The 19,427-nt window shown below is 43.1% G+C and overlaps 1 protein-coding gene across 5 annotated transcripts in view; it reads left to right on the top strand.

Moving 5' to 3' along the window:
• The window catches only part of LOC124015112 (phosphoinositide 3-kinase regulatory subunit 5-like), a 28,474-nt gene extending 9,070 nt beyond the window's left edge, over positions 1-19,404 (top strand). For 4 of the 5 annotated variants that reach the window (XM_046330054.1, XM_046330058.1, XM_046330055.1 and 1 more), the window contains 17 exons: positions 3,861-3,973; positions 5,027-5,142; positions 5,385-5,453; positions 5,555-5,693; positions 9,401-9,470; positions 11,468-11,642; positions 11,823-11,991; positions 12,124-12,192; positions 12,387-13,273; positions 14,998-15,123; positions 15,223-15,354; positions 15,498-15,591; positions 15,977-16,053; positions 16,183-16,276; positions 16,456-16,541; positions 17,069-17,184; positions 17,555-18,535. In XM_046330054.1, the coding sequence (XP_046186010.1) occupies positions 3,874-3,973; positions 5,027-5,142; positions 5,385-5,453; positions 5,555-5,693; positions 9,401-9,470; positions 11,468-11,642; positions 11,823-11,991; positions 12,124-12,192; positions 12,387-13,273; positions 14,998-15,123; positions 15,223-15,354; positions 15,498-15,591; positions 15,977-16,053; positions 16,183-16,276; positions 16,456-16,541; positions 17,069-17,184; positions 17,555-17,702 (2,667 nt within the window). In that variant the 5' untranslated portion in view covers positions 3,861-3,873 and the 3' untranslated portion in view covers positions 17,703-18,535. Of the gene's footprint in view, positions 1-3,860; positions 3,974-5,026; positions 5,143-5,384; positions 5,454-5,554; positions 5,694-9,400; positions 9,471-11,467; positions 11,643-11,822; positions 11,992-12,123; positions 12,193-12,386; positions 13,274-14,997; positions 15,124-15,222; positions 15,355-15,497; positions 15,592-15,976; positions 16,054-16,182; positions 16,277-16,455; positions 16,542-17,068; positions 17,185-17,554; positions 18,536-18,635 lie in introns of those variants that run through there. The other variant, XR_006835099.1, reaches the window with a different exon arrangement.
• The last annotated feature ends 23 nt before the right edge of the window (positions 19,405-19,427 follow it).

Here is a 19,427-nt window from a genome sequence, read left to right as displayed (position 1 = left end):
AGAGAGAGAAAGGAGGGTAAGGTGATACAGGGAGGGGGTCTTTTAGTGTTTTAAACCCAACAGAGGAAGATTGGATGGGGATATGGGACTATGGGACTATCAATTAAAGTACAATGAGACGACCCCCCCCGCCACCACCACCTCCCTGGTCTGTGGGAGTCTATCTGAGAGGCTGATCACACCACAACAATGGACAGGCACCTGCTTCCCTTCCAGGGCTGGGGAGATCTTCCTGTTTGGAAGCTGTTGGAAATGTGATCAGGCTGGGCCAGAGGAAAGGAAAGACTTGGGAAGAAGGAAGAGTCTCACACTGTGTCTGGGGGTAGTACTTAATAGAGGCAGAGAAGACATTTGAGGGCTAACCTGGTTGCCAGATCTGTTGCTCGTTGTCATGGCTGTAACACTGTTTTTGAGGGAAGGGCACCATAGAATTACATTAGTCATTTAATAGGATCTCTGTGGGGGGGTACAGGCAGAGTGGGAAGCTACTCTGGTTGCCAGATCTGCTTGTGTTGACTCTTCTGTTGTTCATTGTATTGGAGAGTTGGCGAAAGCATACACAGATCTGGCAACCCGGCTAGCGGCAACTGAAGATCTTGTTACTGTTGACTTGAGGTTACTTGAGGGCCTTCATTATGCCGCAGCTGTGTGCAACGGTGCTCCACCAGGGTTGAGTCACATTCAGGCTTGACCTATAAATCTGCTGACAATAAGACTAAATAGTCAGGTTGTGTTCGGTCAGGCTCAATATGACTCACTTGTTGGCTTGATCGTGGCACTCCAATCCAAGTATTTTGGTTTATACGGGGACCCAAATGTTTGTGTTGATCTAACTGAACCTAATTGATTAATTGGATGAGGTCGGCTGTGTCAGGCTAGTACCTTGGGTTGAGATCAGAGATTAGTGGAAAACCTGCAGACGCTACACTTTTAGGAAAAAAAGGGTTCCCAAAGAGTTCTCCGGCTGTCCCCATAGGATAACTATTTTTGGATCCAGGTTGAACCCTTTTTGGATCTAGATAGAACCCTCTGGAAAGGGTTCTAGATGGAACCATAAAATGTTCTTCAAAGTGCTCTCCCATGGGGACAGTCAACAAACAATTTTTGGGGTTCAACTTTCTTTTCTTTTTTTCCTAAGAGTGTAGGGTACTCCAAAATGATATGTGACACGTAGGACAAAGGAGAGACCGGGGACATGGCACCTAGAGACAGACATGTGACTTTTAGTCAGCTTTCCTTATTAACCTCTGTTGCAACAGCTGAAAATGTGGAAGTGACCTTGTTGACGTTTGAGAGGACATTCATACATCCTCTTATGAAAGCCCACAGTTTCATATCATTTCAGAATGATTCAATACCTGAATAGAATTTTGTCTAGAACCGCCCGTTTTTAATCTATGCTTATTGTTACATCGACAGTGTGGAACACATCCAACTGTCACTGATGTTTAGAAAATGTTAAACACTTGTTTGTTTTGTTTGACTCCACTACACATTCATAATCCATATTTAATGCATTCGCACCACTACATAAGCATTTAAATAAGTTAATCATCGACAGTCAGCCATTCTATGGCAGTGGATGACTCACTCTTGAATGTCCTACTGTAAGTGAGATCATAAGAGTTTCTTTATTATACTCCGAGTCAACATCTGACCCTAGACTGGATACAACCATCAGAACTTCTATGACTTATTAGTTCCTTCCCATTCCACCTGGCCGGTGTCCAACACAGTATAGTTCCACAATGACCGGTGGGTCATTTACCGGTTAGTATCAAACAGTAACTTTCCTACACCTGCTGACCGTGCCGCTCGTAACACGTCTTGCCTGGTCCCAGACCTGTTTGTGTTGTCCTGCCAACTCCTATGGTCACTGTCAACTCAAACAATGGCAAGACAGCCCAAACAGATCTCAGACCAGGCTATAACACGTCTGGGGATACAATACACCTTTTTAGCGTGGGCGACGGGGGGCTGAGAACCAGGCTGTATGGAAAGTGTTTATGTTTATGTAACTTCTATTGTTATTGTCAGGGTTCACCATATTGTTGTTAACAGTAGTGGTGCTGGAAAATCACGGTTGAATTATTCTGACCCCCCCCCCTGGCCTGTGGTCACATGCTCTTCCTCTCATGGTTCCTTAGGGGCCTTAAATGGTGTGGGCGCCCCGCCGGTTAGCTTCTGGAGCCGGGGGGGTAACCCTAGATTATTTATTTTTTGAGATATTACCACTAATCACCATGGCGATCACACCTCTGACCTTTTTTTTTTTGTGCATTTGTGTGAGTCATTCATAGGCACAGATTCACATGCAGCGCGGTGCTATCTGGCACACATTATCACTCACATGTGGGTTATAGTGGGTTTATAGGGGATTTCTCTGTCTCGATGGGGAGTTTTTGAGCCTGTTATTGGATACAAACACTTGCAGTTGGTGGGAGGGATTGAAGTGTCTTGTCTTATGAAAAAAAAAAATGTTTGTTTTCACTCAACAAAGGAAGCTCCACTGTCCATGTCGGAAACCCCAACCCTGGGCTCTAACCCATGGTGAAGTTCCCCAGTGGGGCAAGACGGGACAATATGTAGTGCGGCTTCCGCCGAGGACAGTACCGTTGGATATGTCCCTATATTGGAACCTTAGAATGTCTACAGTCAATTCATACACTCCTAGCCTGGTCCCAGATCTGTTCGTGCTCTTGCCAACTCCTACTGCTGTTATTGTTATCAGGATAAAGGTATGACGATGAGTGAAACGAAGTTGGGCATGATGGCACAAATAGATTGGCGCTCGGGCTAATGCTATATTCTATTGTGAATGTTCAGGATCCTACATTACTGTCGCGGGTCAACAACACACCGATGACTTTGACAGTCATTTTCACAGGCCTTTCTTGAGACCTCTGCAGATTGTGTCATGACCAAAAAAACGTCCGGCTGTTGATCAATGTGCGGACAACACGTTCATACAGTAGGCTACTGTACTTATCACTGTACGTTATCAAGTGGTGAGGTAGTCACATGTCACCGACGTTACTTGAAGATTGTTGTGAAAAACGATTAGACATTTTTAGTTCAATTACATGATTATTAACAAATGACTACCAGTTATTATGGTAATAGACAGAAAATGAATCCGCCTCCAGTAGTTTTGAGGAGATAATGTACATTTTATTAATGTGACTGTTATTGGATCTTATTACGTTGATGCAGAGACTGGATTACAGAAACATGAAACTCCTGTGATTGAGAGTGAAATTGCCTGTTATACATCAACACCCTCATCCTGTCATGCATAACAGGAGATTCAACACAATTACAACACGACTGAAACAAAGCCCAACCAGAGATCCTAACACCTGGGTCGAAACAGGCGTGAAACAGAAACATTTTGAAGCCGAAAAATTTGATTTTTTTTGTTTAAAATATACCGGTTCATGTTCTCTGTTTCAAAACATGTTCAAATCGTTTGGTTTCTACTGAACATGCCCCGTTGTGCGTCCTAACATCAGGAAGCCCAAGGTCCTATTGTCTCTATATGATTCCCAGGAACACAGATGAGGGCGATGCCTATGAAGGGCCATAGAAATGTAATAAACTATAAGAAGGGCAGGAAGAGAAAATAGAATAACTGTTTGTTTATCTCTCCATCCCCCTGCAATTCCCTCCTGTCCTGTGGCTTTTCCACAGAACTCATGAGGGCATTTTCATATGTCCCCTGTGATGTATACCAAGATGCAAAACTGGACCGGTGTTTACTTCCTTGATCTGATGACAGTCTAATGTTCTTTCACGGGAAAGGGAGGGGTGACTGGAGAGAGGTGTGATGTTTATCTTCTTATCCCTCTCTTCTACTCCAGGCCGTGAGAAGACATGCAGCACACGTCGTGTACTGAGGACCGGATCCAGCATGCTCTGGACCGATGTCTGGATGGGCTCAGACCCAGTCCCACGGCGCCACAACCCTGGAACGGTAAGCCTCATCTGGGCTGAGCAGGGTCGGACGTGGGCGGGTGTATTTCATCTCTTCGCTGGTGACTTCTTATTCATTCTCAGGGAATTTGATTCCCAGTGTATTTCATTTGAGACATAGTCCATTATTTCTTTAAGAAAGGCATAATATGGTTGTTCACATGATATGGACAGCAGGCCTGTTCATTGTCACCGTTGCATGTAGTTCATGTCATAGTATTGTTCCGAACTGTAGGGACGTTTTCTACGTGTGGTGTCACAGAATATCAAAAAGCCTGAAACGTTTCACATTTCAAGTGTCCAGCCACATGTCAACACCTCCGCTGGAAAACCTCCCTCCGTCATCAGTCAGATCACACTGACCGTAAATTGTTCTTTCTCAACTTCTGAACACCAGAACTGTTCGTGGTGACCGGTATATCTGAAGCCCAGTAGGCCTAGTGAGTCTGTCTGTTGTTGAAAACTGTCAGTGGAGTGTGATTACGCGCTAGAGGAAGTATCAACGTTGACACTATGGCGGAAGTGGTGTGTGTGTGTGTGTGTGTGTGTGTGTGTGTGTGTGTGTGTGTGTGTGTGTGTGTGTGTGTGTGTGTGTGTGTGTGTGTGTGTGTGTGTGTGTGTGTGTGTGTGTGTGTGTGTGTGTGTGTGTGTGTGTGTGTGTGTGTGTGTGTGTGTGTGTGTGTGTGTGTGTGTGTGTGTGTGTGTGTGCGCGCGCGCACGAACACACACACACAGAGAGAGAGAGACCCTGGTGACATAGACCGCAGTGTGCCTGGAAGTATGATGAGGTAGTGTGAGGGGGTAGGATCAGTTTGTGTAGCAGAGCGTAGCAACACCAACTGTGTCAGATATCATACACCTACATACACACTGGTTTTATACATCACATTTTCAGGAGGTACCTTGTTGCCACATACGGTGTTGAAATGACGTTATTAATTTGTTCCAAGTACACTGTGTACCCTTCAGGGAAGCTGCATATTCTATATTCATAACATGTTGCACAATGTGGCTTCTGATGTGACGTGTGTGTGTGTGTGTGTGTGGGATTCAGTCCTGATGTGCTCGGCGGGCCAGTCGATGAACCGCTGGAGTCTGGAGGAATTGGTGAAGAGAGACCCAGAGAACTTCCTCATCCTCCTGCAGCAGGTCCTCAGGAAGACCAGAGAGGTGAGGGGTCACAGGTCATTACTGAAAGGGCAAAGGCCATCATAACTCCTCTACTTAGGATGCTGCTATGACCTAGATTCTTATGGTCACATGTCATGATGACCCCACGCCTCTACAGAATGTAGATGGGATCTACAGTATGTGATTAGGAGCAGTATGGCACCTTGTGGTGGGAATTGAGAACTGAAACTGTGAAGTGTGGACATGTGAATGAACTTTTGGATCTCTGTATGTGTGTGCAGGTCCAGGATCAGTGTCAGTATGAGCTTGTGGCTCCCCTCGCTATCATGTTCTCCTCCACTCTGTTACAGGTAGTCAATCAATCAATCAATCAATCAATCAATCAATGAATAAACCAAACACAAGAACCCCAACCTTAGTGACCTGTAACTAGGTGTTTTTCTGGTTGCAGACCCCATTCTGTCCCCCTGCCACGGAGCTGCTGGAGGAGGCCTGTGAGGTGTTTGGCTGTTTCCTGACTTGGCCAGAGCCTTACTGTAGCGTGTGTAAAGGACTGCTCTCCACCTTACACCAGGAGCTCAAGGCCCCAGGTAAACATGGGAAGACGTGGGCTACTCTAGGTTTTATAACTATCCATGCTTCTATGGGGTTTTTGAACTATTCATTTACTTCATTGATGATCATGATGTGGACTGTGGATTAATAAGAGGTCAAAAACAGACCTCTTTTTTGCGAGGCAACAAGTGCTTAGGTTGATTCCGTTTGATTCTTAAACGGTAAACATTTTTTCCGTTATGAATACACCCCATGTCATGTACTGTGGCTCAGTCACCCATGATCAGTGACTGCCCCCTAGTGACACAAACAGATAAAACAGTAAGATGAAACGCACAAGTACAGTGCCTTCAGAAAGTATTCACACCCCTTGACTTTTTCCACATTTTGTTGTGTTAGTCTGAATTTAAAATGGATTAAATGGAGATGTATTTTATCACTGGCCAACACACAATACCCCATAACGTCAAAGTGGGATTATCTCCTTAGAAATGTTACTAATTAATAAAAAAGGAAAAGCTGAAATGTCTTGAGTCATTAAGTATTCAACCCCTTATTTATAGCAAGCCTAAATAAGTTCAGGAGTAAACATGTGCTTAACAAATCACAGAATAAGTTACATGGACAACATTGTTGTTACGCCACCTACTTGACAGAGTGGGGGAAAAAATGAAGCCTGTACAGAATATAAATATTCAAAATCATGCATCCTGTTTGCAACAGAAAATGTGGCAAAGCAATTCACTTTTTGTCATGAATATAAATTGTTATGTTTGGGGCACATCCAATACAACACATTACCTGGGTTGGGGAGTAACGGATTACATGTAGTTACATGTAAGGGATTACAACAAAAACGATAACTGTAAACCGTTACATTACCAGCAAAAATATTGTAATCAGGGTACAGATTACTTTTGAAAGACTAGATGGTTACTTCAAGGATTACTTTTAAATTCAGAAAGGATGTTTGCGGAAAAAAATATTTGACACTTCTGTTTTTTCAATGCCATTCAAATCGGCATTGAAAAAAGGGGCCCATTTTAAGTTTGTTCCACCTGAGCGAGTCTGACCAGAAGTCCGAGACCACTATGATGACACACCAAATGTGTTTGATGGATCGTGGGGAAAAGAGCAGGAATAGGCTTTTGTAGGCCACAGTCCAAGCAATGTGTTCCAATGGTGCGAATGCTGTCGGCATCCAAAGATTATCCAACTTGAATAAACGCTTGGCGGTAAGAATGACAGCAGTGGTGTAGTCTACGGGGATATCATTTATTATTGAAATCTCCATACAGTTTACATACACCTTAGCTAAATACATTTAAACTCAGTTTTTCACCATTCCTGACATTTAATCCCAGTAAAAATTCCCTGTCTTAGGTCAGTTGGGATCACCACTTTATTTTAAGAATGTGAAATGTCAGAATAATTGAAGAGAATGATTTATTTCGGATTTGATTTCTTTCATCACATTCCCAGTGGGTCAGAAGTTTACATACACTCAATTAGTATTTGGTAGCATTGCCTTTAAATAGTTTAACTTGGGTCAAACGTTTTGGGTAGCCTTCCACAAGCTTCCCACGGTAAGTTGGGTGAATTTTATCAGAGGCTTCTAAAGCCATGACATTTAGCTATTTGCTCCATACGGATTGTGGTTGTTGTGGATGACTGTTCACAAATCTAAATGTGTATTTGAACCCAATAATGGTTGAATACAAGAAATGTAAACTTCCTGTCAATCATTGTTTTTGAAACAGTGGGCAGCCAGTGAAAAATGTGCTCTTGCAGCTGCATAGTGCAGATCCAAGCCTACGGAATAAAAGTGGGGCTTTTAATGCACATGCATCGAATTAATGCTGATAAAAATAAATCCATAGGCCTGATGGACACGTGCTCAAACTTGCACCCTTTTGATAGACTTGAAGGGGCAATCTGTAGTTGCTATATCCATTTTTGGACTTGTAAGTTATATATAAAACTTTGGACACCCCTACTCATTGTTATTATTTTCTACATTGTAGAATAATACTAAAGGCATCAAAACTATGAAATAACACATAAGGAATCATGTAGTAACCAAAAAAGTGTTAAACAAAATATATTTTAGATTCTTCAAAGTAGCCACCCTTTGCCTTGATGACAGCTTTGCACACTCTTGGCAAAGCATGCCATTCCATGAGCGCAACATTTTATTTTTCAACTCAAATAAATGAGTCCTCCATGACTACAAAATCATTAACAGACTAGTGCTTGCTAATAAGTCCTTAGTTTGAGCTAAGCATGACCCCAAAACTATTTGGCTAATCTATACTTCCATATTTCTCTGCGACAGAGCCTGGACTCGAACCAGGATCTCTAGTGGCACAGCTAGCTAGACTACTGTGCCACTCGGGAGGCCTAGCTATGTAAACTTTAACATGGATTTATGCTGCAATAGATGTTGTTCAATTGGTAACATACATTTTTGTCTTCTAATGTCTCTTACGGGGAAAGTAATCTAAAAGTAATGGAATGTAATCAAATGACGTTGCTGAGTTTGGATAATACATACGTTACTGATTACAATTTTGGACAGGTAATTGTAACGGATTACATTTAGAAAGTAATCTACCCAACCCTGCACATTACTGAGTACCAGTCTCCATATTTTCAAGCATAGTGGTGGCTGCATCATGTAATGGGTATGCTTGTAATCGTTATGGACTGGGCAGTTTTTCAGTATAAAGAAAAAAACAGAATGGAGCTAAGAACAGGCAAATTCCTAGAGGAAAACATGTTTCAGTCTGCTTTCCAGCAGTCACTGGGAGATTAATTCACCTTTCAGCAGGACAATAACCTAAAACACAAGGCCAAATATACACTGGAGTTGCTTACCAAGAAGACAGTGAATATGGCTGAGTTACAGTTATGACTTAAATCTACTTGAAAATCTATGGCAAGTCCTGAAAATGGTTGTCTAGCAATGATCAACAACCAATTTGATAATAATGGGCAAATGTTGTGTAATCCAGGTGTGGAAAGAAAGCTCTTAGAGACTTACCCAGAAAGACTTAGCTGTTATTGCTGCCAAAGGTGCTTCTACAAGTATTGACTCAGGTGTGAATAACTTATTTAAATGAGATATTTCTGTATTTCAATTTCCATACATTTGCACAAACAATATGTCATAACTTTATCATTATGAGGTATTGTGTGTAACATGGGTGATTTTTTTTGTTTTGTGTTTTTATTTTATTTTTTTTTTTACAATTCAGATCAATTTTGAATTTGGCTGTAACACTGCTATATGTGGAATAAGTCAAGGGGTAGGAATACTTGAAGGCACTGCAGATATAACATTCATACGATTGTATGAACCTGACCACCTCAAATTGTTCAAGTTAGGTAAACCTGTCTGCGCAAACATGCGCCAGTGATAATGGAGAAGTGCTTGACGGTTCTGTGGTAGTCTGTTCTTTGAAAGCGGATGTGTGATATTTCAATTCACAAAAGGGGAAAAAAGCAGAACTATAACAACCTGTCAACTACCTGGAAGAGGATAATGACAGATAAGATAAAAGAATACCGCTGAAATCTGAGAAAGTCACGTCAGGTACAGGCCAATGAATGAATGAGCTTGCAGTGGATGTGAATGGGGATCACTATTTTGTGATGTTGTGAGGTGAGAATATATAATTGTGTGCAGTACAATACTTTAGTCAAGAACAATCAAGTTATTCAGCGCGTGTTCACTTCACAGGCATTTCCTATCACAGACTGGTGAGAGAAGAGCAAGGCCTGGCCACTTCAAAACATCGCTCAAAAACAATGTAGGTTGTCAACAGTTTAACAGCTATATTTTACTACTTATTATTATGAATGATTGTGCGATCTTGTCATGCACACGTAAAACCACGCGTCTGGAACTCCTCTTCAGTTATTGGTTCTCCCCACCCCTTCCCTGCCCAATATATCACTCCTTCCTTTTCACTCTCGTGTTTGTTTTTCTTCTGTTAGCGTTCCCCTTGTTCTGTTTCTGTGTAACTGCATGTGTATTTACAGTTGAAGTTGGAAGTTTACATACACTTAGGTTGGAGTCATTAAAACTAGTTTTTCAACCACTCCACGAAATTCTTGTTAAACAAAATATAGTTTTGGCAAGTCGTTTAAGTAATTTTTCCAACAATTGTTTACAAACAGTTTAATTCGCATATAATTCACTGTATCACATTTTCAGTGGGTCAGAGGTTTACATACACAAAGTTGACTGCCTTTAAATAGCTTGGTAAATTCCAGAACATTATGTCATGGCTTTAGAAGCTTCGGATAGGCTAATTGACATCATTTGAGTCAATTGGAGGTGTACCTGTGGATGTATTTCAAGGCCTACCTTCAGACTCCGTGCCTCTTTGCTTGACATCATGGGAAAATCAAAACAAATCAGCCAAGACCTCAGAAAAAAATTGTAGACCTCCACAGGTCTGGTTCTTCCTTGGGAGCAATTTCCAAATGCCTGAAGTTACCACGTTTATCTGTACAAACAATAGTACGCAAGTATACACACCATAGGACCAAGCAGCCATCATACCGCTCAGGAAGGAGACGTGTTCGGTTTCCTAGAGATGAACGTACTTTGGTGCGAAAAGTGCAACTCAATCCCAGAACAACAGCAAAGGACCTTGTGAAGATGCTGGAGGAAACAGGTGCAAAAGTATCTATATCCACAGTAAAATGAGTCATATATCAACATAACCTGAAAGGCTGCTCAGCAAGGAGGAATCCACATCTCCAAAACTGCAATAAAAATGCCAGACTATGGTTTGACCCTGCACATGGGCACAAAGATCGTACTTGTTGGAGAAATGTCCTCTGGTTTGATGAAACAAAAATAGAACTGTTTGGCCATAATGACCATCGTTATGTTTGGAGGAAAAGCTTGCAAGCTGAAGAACATCATCCCAACCTTGAAGCACGGGGGTGGCAGCATCATGTTGTGGGGGTGCTTTGCTGCAGGAGGGACTGGTGCACTTCACAAAATAGATGGCATGAGGAAGGAAAATAATGTGGATATATTGAAGCAACATCTCAAGACATCAGCCAGGATGTTAAAGCTTGGTCACAAATGGGTCTTTCAAATGGACAATGACCCCAAGCACACTTCCAAAGTTGTGGCAAAATGGCTTAAGGACAACAAAGTCAAGGTATTGGAGTGGCCCTCACAAAGCCCTGACCTCAACCCTATAGAAAAGTTGTGGGCAGATCTGAAAACGTGTGTGCGAGCAAGGAGGCCTACAAACCTGACTCATTTACACCAGCTTTGTCAGGAGGAATGGGCCAACATTCACCCAACTTATTGTGGGAAGCTTGTGGAAGGCTACCTGAAACGTTTGATCCAAGTTAAACGATTTGAAGGCAATGCTACCAAATACTAATTGAGTGTATGTGAACTTCTGACCCACTGGGATTGTGATGAAAGAAATAAAAGCTGAAATAAATCATTCTCTCTACTATTATTCTTACATTTCACAATCTTAAAATAAAGTGGTGATCCTAACTGACCTAAGACAGGGAATTTTTACTAGGATTAAATGTCAGGAATTGTGAAAAACTGAGTTTAAATGTATTTGGCTGAGGTGTATGTAAACTTCCGACTTCAACTGTATATACACGTCTTTGTATGTGTGCCGAGAGACAAAGGCATTTGTATCTTCCTGTTCTACAATGCATGTAACAAGGAATCGTAATATTGACTCGTTTTTAGAGCGCAGACCTCTATCACCCCCTGTGTTTTCCACCATGTCAACCCTATGTCATCTCATCCCTATAGGACGGTTCTGTTGATGAACCCTAGTGAGGTGCCTCCTGAGTTCCTGTCTGTAGCAGACCAACTGAGTAGTATCCAACGGTCCCAGAGAGAGACATATATCACCCTGGTCAAACATGCCTACCAGGCTACCCTGGGCACCAAGTACACCCTGGCCAGCATCCACAAAGCCCTGCAGGTACTGGACGGTGCAATATACCACTGGAATGCTGTACAAATATAGATTTTTTTTTTAGTTAAGATTTTGTTTGTCTTGATGGCTGTGTAATATGTTTAGTTTTCCATCATAGTCAAAATCAATGTTTAGTAGTTTGTTAGTACCCATCTTCTGTATAGTAACACATGACTCTCTCCACAGGTCAAGAGTCTAGAGGAGCTGGCGGAGATCTTCTCCATGGTAACCGACGTCCTGGAGACGGCCGCTGCCATGGACGACCCGGCGAAAGGCCGTGATCATGTGACCCAGGGCCTGGAGGGGCTGAGGGAGAGGATGGGCGTCCCAGCGTCCAATGGCAGGAAGTCTGACGGTGAGAGGGCGGAGCCTAACCTATTCTAACCTATCCTAACCTATTCTATTGATTTGTCAAAATGAAGCTAATGTGAAAAATGTCCATACAGTATGTGTAAATGTTGTTTCGTTGTATTTATTCTGTTTTTAGGAATGTTGCAAACTCTACCACTGCCCACAGCCAAGTGCTACATGTTTCACTGGGACAAGGACAACTTTGGTAAAGTACTTTGGTCTTCACTCTCTCATGAAATGGCTTGTCATGGGATCCCCCTTGAGTCTGGTTCCTCTTTAGGTTTCTCCTACCTAGGTTGACTTTCCTTTCTGTTTGATGGTTTCGACTTGGATTGTGATAAATTCATTTGTATACTGTGCTTTACAGTACATGCAACTGATGGTCTTTGTGATTTTCAGATATCCTCAACACCATCCTGGAGAACGAGCATGACCTAACCGGCTTCCAGACCTCCAGTGGTCAGGGTGACGGCGAAGATGATGAGGAGGAGGAGGAGGAAGGGGCAGAGTTCGACCTGGAGGAGGAAGAGGGAGAGAAGGAAGAAGGAGAGGAGGAGTTTGTCTCCGCCATGTCTATGTACAACTGCTGCAGTGTGGACCACCGAGCCTCTACCTTCTCCACCGTCTCCTCACTCTCCACTGCCTCTAAAGACTCCATGTACTCCACCTTGTCCTTGGCCTCCGGATCCTACGCTCCCTCCGTTCTCTCAGTCACTTCCGGCATCGACAGCGACTTCTACGAAGACCCCGAGGACACCACCTCCAGCCCCTCCCCTTTGGAACGGTGCCCATCATCTGGCAAGTCAACCAAAGCTTCGGCTCGTCTGAGCCAGCACTTCTCCCGTTTCTTCAAGACAAAGACGCAGTCCCTGACCAGAGCCAAGAGCCTCGGCAGCCCAGATGCTAAGGACTTGGTCGCGGTTCGTTCAAAGCGCTCCAACTCTCTCCCGCAGCAGGTGCACCTAGTCAGCCCAGACTCTTTGTTCCAGACCCCCTGTACCCCCCAGGCCCTCAAGCACGTGTGCTTCCGCCGGAGGCCCATCCTGAGCAGTGACGAGGAGGGTAACGGTAATTCCACTACCCTGAGGGTGGTAGTGTTCGGGGCCGACCACGTGGCGGGCAAGGTGGCGAGAGCCTATAGTAACCTACGCCAGAGAGAGAACGCTTGCCCAAGCCTCAGCAGAGCCTTCCGGCTGCAGTTCTTCTTTGTGCCCGTGAAGAGGGATGGTGTTGTGAGGTGCCCTAGCCCCGGAGGCCAGTCGGCTAGCCCACGGAGAGGAAGTACAGTGAGTACAACTGTTATAGGGCCACTTAAAAAGAGCCACTACACTATCAGATTTGTTTTATTTCACCTTTATTTCACCAGGAAGGGCTCATTGAGATTTGAAATCTCTTTTTCAAGAGCATCCTGGTCAAGATAGGCAGCACCAAATCATTACACAATTACAGACAGACAACATAAAAAACCACAAGTAATCTAGTAAAGGCCATAGAATTCAACAAAATCATAAAACAGCCAATTTAAAACATTGACAGGTCAGGGAATCAGCCTCAAAATCCTTCATCAGTGATTTAAAAACACCAATCGGGACAAATTCTTCCAGCATAAAAATATTTTGTAAGGCGTTCCAAGCCGATGGCGCAGAGTACATAAAAAGCCCTTTTGCCAAATTCAGTTCATTTGGAACAGTTCGCAGGATTTTTATTTTACCTTTATTTAACTAGGCAAGTCAGTTAAGAACAAATTCTTATTTTCTATGACGGCCTAGGAACAGTGGGTTAACTGCCTGTACCTTGTCAGCTCGGGGATTTGAACTTGCAACCTTTCGGTTACTAGTCCAACGCTCTAACCACTAGGCTACCCTGCCGCCCCAAGATAAAGTCCTGCGAACGAAGAGAGTACCCACCACATTTCTGAACAATAAAAATGCCCAAATAAAATGGTAGTAAACTCAAAATGGCTTTGTAAATAAATGTATACCAGTGCCTGAGCCTACGAGTGACTAGAGAAGGCCAGCCAGCCCTGGAATATAAAGTGCAGTGGTGCGTAAGGGTTTTGCAGTTTAAAATAAATCTCAAAGTGCCATGGTAAAGGGTGTCGATTGATCTCAAACACTGAGCGGAAGCATACATAAAATATCTCCATAGTCTAGTAAAGGCATAAATATAGCTGATACTAGCCTCCTTCTGTTTAGTTTTGTCAGTATTGAGGATAAGCTATGTTGAACAGTATAAAAAACAGTTTGCAAGTTCTGGAAAGCTTTTGTGAGAGACGAGGCACAACAAGTAACAGTATCATCAGCATAAAAGCGAAGTTGCACAATTTTGTCTAAATTATTTATAGAAATGGTGAATAAGAGGGGACCAAGTACAGAGCCCTGGGGCACACCATTACAGACAGACAATTTAACAGACATGAGCCCATCAACTTGAGTGCACTATCAGACAGATAGTTAGCAAACCATGCAACTGCATGCTCCGAAAGACCTACACTCAACAATCTCTGTCTCAGTATAGCATGATCAAATGTATCAAAAGCCTTAGAGGGATCAATAAAAAGTGAGTCACAGTGCTGTTTTTTGTCAAGGGCTTCAGTGACCTCATTAGTTAGGTTAATAGTATAGTGGCTGTTTTTAAGTGGCCCTGTCAGAGTTTGGGTCAATTCTATTTCAATTCAAGTCAATTGGGGAGATAATTGAAATTGGATGTATAATATTTGTTTTTTCAATTTATAAATTGAACTTCAATTCACTTCCTGATGAGGTTGACCCAAACCATGTTACAGTTTCTGGTGCACCATAAGAAACATCATCTCTAAAGCTTAACGTCAATTCTAGATAATGGGTAGATGGCTGTTTAGGAGACTGTTTCCCTCAGGACCAAGTTTGGCAAACCCTGCGATAGAGCAGCGGCATTCAATTCAGGATGAGTCGTCAGGCAATGTTTCTGTGGCCATACAATACTATTACTACTCTGCAGCTAAAATGAGACTGACCTATTGTTCTTTTAGGAGCTCAACAATCTGGGCACAGAAGACAGCACTAACGACATAGCCCGTTTCATTGGTATGCTGGACCCCTGGTACGAACGCAACACCTTGAGCCTGCTCAGTCTACCAGCCAGCGTGGTGTGTCGGGTAAGACCACACTTTGTGTGACATATCAAATGATGAACATGATTGAAAAATGGATGTGTTGTCTCACACTCGGTCAATGGTGTTCCCTGTGTCTTGCAGCAAACCTCTAAGATAGAGTCCGATTTGTATGATAGTTCCTATGAGGATCGTCTGCCCATCCTGGCTGACCTGGTGTTGTACTACTGTCGCCATGCCGCCAGGCCTGCACTGATGCAGCTCTACCAAGCTGAGGTGAGGTCTGGATTCTTTTTTCTGTCCTTTTTCTCTGTCCTGCTCTCTCTTTCTCTCTCACACACACACACTGCACATCTCCTATACTCAACCTCCATGTTATAAATGTGTGTGTTGAGTGTTTGATGTCCTTGGGGTTGTAGATGACGTTAGCTGGAGGCGAGAGGAGGACAGAGGTTTTCATTCACTCCCTAGAGCTGGGCCACACCGCGGGTACACGAGCCATCAAGGCTATGGGTACGTACATCTGCCTCAGCACCGTCTCTTAGCAACCTGCCCATAATAAACAACAGGCAGGTAAGATTTTCCAAACAGAAAATATGCGTCTTGACTTCAGCCGGGAGTCTGAGGTCTGGATGGATTATGGCTGAGGGAACATCTGCTGTTTCAATCTATGATTCAGAAAATCAGTTTGTCTCGTTGTTCCATGTCCTGTCTTCCATGTTACATGACAATCTCTTCTACCGCGTTTTGTTTCTTAAAAAACGAAGTGACACTAAACGTATAAATCATCATTCTTCATATTCACCATCATCAATGATTTGATTATTCATCTTCAGGACCATTTTCAGCTCTATGGCTGTATCCTAATAGGGACGCACTGTGTTTGTCTGTTTTGTAGGTGCAGCGAGCAAGAGGTTTGGGATCGATGGCGACCGGGAGGCAGTCCCTCTGATGTTAGAGGTGGTTTACAACAGGGTAAGATGGCGTTCAGCAGCTCTTCATCCCACTAGAAACATACTGACCGTGTCAACTGCATAAAGAATCAGCGTTGTCTGATCCATTTCTGATGTATCTTTCTCTCTCTCCTTCTTTTTCCTCGCTCAGGTGGTCATCAGTGGGAGAAGTCAATGGACGAAGAAAGACAAAGTTTGCACCTCCATCAACCTGACCAAAGCCTGCAAGAATCCAGAGGAACTAGGTGATATAACTACAGCAATACAACGAACTACAGTAATATAATGTTCTGGGTTCATTCATGAGTTGGACATTTTTGGGCTCACGCATGTTAGGGAGCGGCCAAATCAGTTGTAGGTTTGAAAGTTTGTTTCGTCAACGCAGGCATCCTGTTTTGATCCCTTCCTTCCCCCACGGTTTCAGATTCAAAGATGGAGTGCTTGCAGTTGACAATGACAGAAGTACTGAAAAGGCAGAACTCAAACAAATCTAAGAAAGGCTACAATCAGGTGAGCAGGATGTTGTCAGATCGAGTCGGTGCGACTTGCGGTTAGACGGCATACATCAACAACCTTACGTAAACCACAGTGCTCTATAGGGACTCCATAAGTGGAGCAACATCTCTCGTATCCCGAGAACGAGCTTCTTTCTAGATCGACCCGATAGGAAACCCGATGTACACTTTCACAGGCACGTCTCAGTTTCTACCTTAACAGAGCACGACTTTCACTTGACGTTTTTTGTTGTGGTTGTTGTCCAACACTTTTCCTGTTCACTTGATCTTACGTGAATGTGACACACTGCATCCTGTAGCTCAGACGAATACAGCATTAATGCCACTAATAATTATTTTCTATATGTCATTAGGGCTGGTTTCCAAGACACAGATTAACCTAGTCCTGAACGCTTTCACTGGAGATTATCCTTTGATTGTGTTTTTGATCCAGGACTGTGCTTAGTCTGTGTGTGGAAAAGCCACCCTTGGAGTCACAAAATATACTTCTTATGCTTCTAATGGTCAGTTTCTACTTGACAGCAACTGAGTGTTACTGAGGTGAAGGTGGACAAGGTGCAGGTCAGTGGGACTGGTAACACCACCTTTGCTGTGTGTCTGGACCAGGATGAGAAGAAGATCTTCCAGGGTGTCACCAGGTACAGGCATATACACACACATACACACACACACACTCAGTCTTGTACAACTAACCTTGTGGGGACACACAATTCAGTCCCATTCAAAATCCTATTTTCCCTAACTCCTAAACCTAACCTGTACCCTAAACCTAACCCTAGCTCCAAATCTTAAAACTAACCCTTAACCTAATCCTAACCCTAAACCCCCTAGAAATAGCATTTGACCTTTTGGGGGCCAACAAAATGTCCCCAGTTGGTCACATTTTTGTTGGTTTACTGTTCTTAGTTAAACACATCCACACAGTCCCCACAAGTAAAGTTAAACATGCACACGTACAGACACACACTATCTGACCACAGTCTCTTTCCCTTCCTCCTCCTCTCCCAGGTGTGAGGTGTCTGTATGCTACAAGCCTGACAGCTCTACAGACTGGAGGTTAGGCCAGGGCCTGTCCGCCCAGATCCAGCCACTCCACCCCACCTTCTGCTCACTCCTCTGCCTGCCCATAGCCACCTTCAGCGGGGCACAGCCCTGAGAGTGGAAGACCAGCCTTAAACATATATATACTTGATTGTATTTCTGACTATTTTGTAGACAGCTGGTAACAGAGGGGAAGACTAGAAAGTGTAGGTGAAAAGCCTGGTGTCTGTGGACCAGACTACAATGAATGGATGAGACTCTTTTTGGAGCCAAGGGACATTATGGCTGCTGGATGGTTCAGCGAACCATCCTCCTGTGATGACTAACATTGCCTGAGACCTACAGACTTCCGTTGGGCTAACAGTCTTGTGACGTTCAGGAGACCCGGGTTCAATACCCAGTTGCTTGAAATGGACACTATGGATTATGTAAATGATGTACATTTGTATACTATATATTTCTTCCCTCAAAATAACTTCATCATTGGTCCTTTTGTAGCTCAGTTGGTAGAGCATGGCGCTTGTAACGCCAGGGTAGTGGGTTCGATCCCCGGGACCACCCATACCTAGAATGTATGCACACATGACTAAGTCGCTTTGGATAAAAGCGTCTGCTAAATGGCATATATTATTATTATTATTATTATTATATTATCATTACACTGTAGCTACACTAGCATTGGTGCAAGTCCTCTCTTCCCGGCACTGCAATGAGCAACGGTTTCCTGAAAGGGGACATTTCTGAAATATCACAGTGACTTCTTTAGACCAGCAGGGGAGTCTATTGTGTTCACTTTACCACACGAGAGTCACGTATGTCAGGAAAATGAGGTAGGAAAAACAACCTTTCTCAGGACTCCACAGACTCATCCAATAGCAGTTATGTTAAATGTTGTTTTTACATTTGAATGTATATATTTCACATTGTATTAAATAATCCCATTTTTGACATTCCATTGTACATAGTACAAGATGTATCATATATTAAGTAGCACCCTGTAATGTTTACTTGGCACTGTATTTGACATAACATATATTTTTTTATTTAGCTGATACTGATGACCGCAGGGACGCAGAGACGACATCGATATTCCAGGGTAGATTGACATGGTGTCATAGACCTGTCTATGGTGCTACAGAATATGCTCATCCAGTCCTGTTGTTTAATCAGTTGTCTAATTTATTGTTGTCTACAGCTTTGCACTGCAGAAAATATATTTAGCAGAATATCAAAATATCAATCATATCGCAGAATAAAATGCACAGTAAAATTGCTTAAAGGTTGAGGTTGGTATTTTAGGAATCTTTGTGTTAAACATGGGTAGGGCTCTGGGTTTATCCTGGCTGTGACCTAACCAGTTTCCCTATGTTGTCAGGAAAACACAACAGATTAATAGATTGCACATGTACACCGAGTCTACAAAACATTAACAACACATTCCTAATATTGAGTTACACCCTCGTTGCCCTCACAGCGGCCTCAGTTCATCGGGGCATGGACTCTACAAAGTGTCGAAAGCCCTTCCACAGGGACGCTGGCCCATGTTGCCTCCAATGCTTCCCAGTTGTGTCATGTTGGCTGAATGTCTTTTGGGTGGTGAACCATTATTGATACACACTGGAAACTGTTGAGTGTGAAAACCCCAGTAGCGTTGCAGTTCTTGAAACATGCAAACTGGCACCTTCTATCTTACCCTGTTCAAAGGCACTTAAATATTTTGTCTTGCCTATCGCCTGAATGGCACACACACACAACAAATCCTTCTTTAACCTGTCTCCTTAAGTGACATCAATAACTGATCATAGCTTTCACCTGGATTCAAATCTAACTTTATTTGTCA

The sequence above is a fragment of the Oncorhynchus gorbuscha genome, linkage group LG26 (genome assembly GCF_021184085.1).
Source record: "Oncorhynchus gorbuscha isolate QuinsamMale2020 ecotype Even-year linkage group LG26, OgorEven_v1.0, whole genome shotgun sequence".
In the NCBI taxonomy this organism is placed as follows: domain Eukaryota; kingdom Metazoa; phylum Chordata; class Actinopteri; order Salmoniformes; family Salmonidae; genus Oncorhynchus; species Oncorhynchus gorbuscha.
The sequence above is the reverse complement of the archived record's forward strand: the minus strand, read 5'-3'. Positions and strand labels throughout refer to the sequence as shown.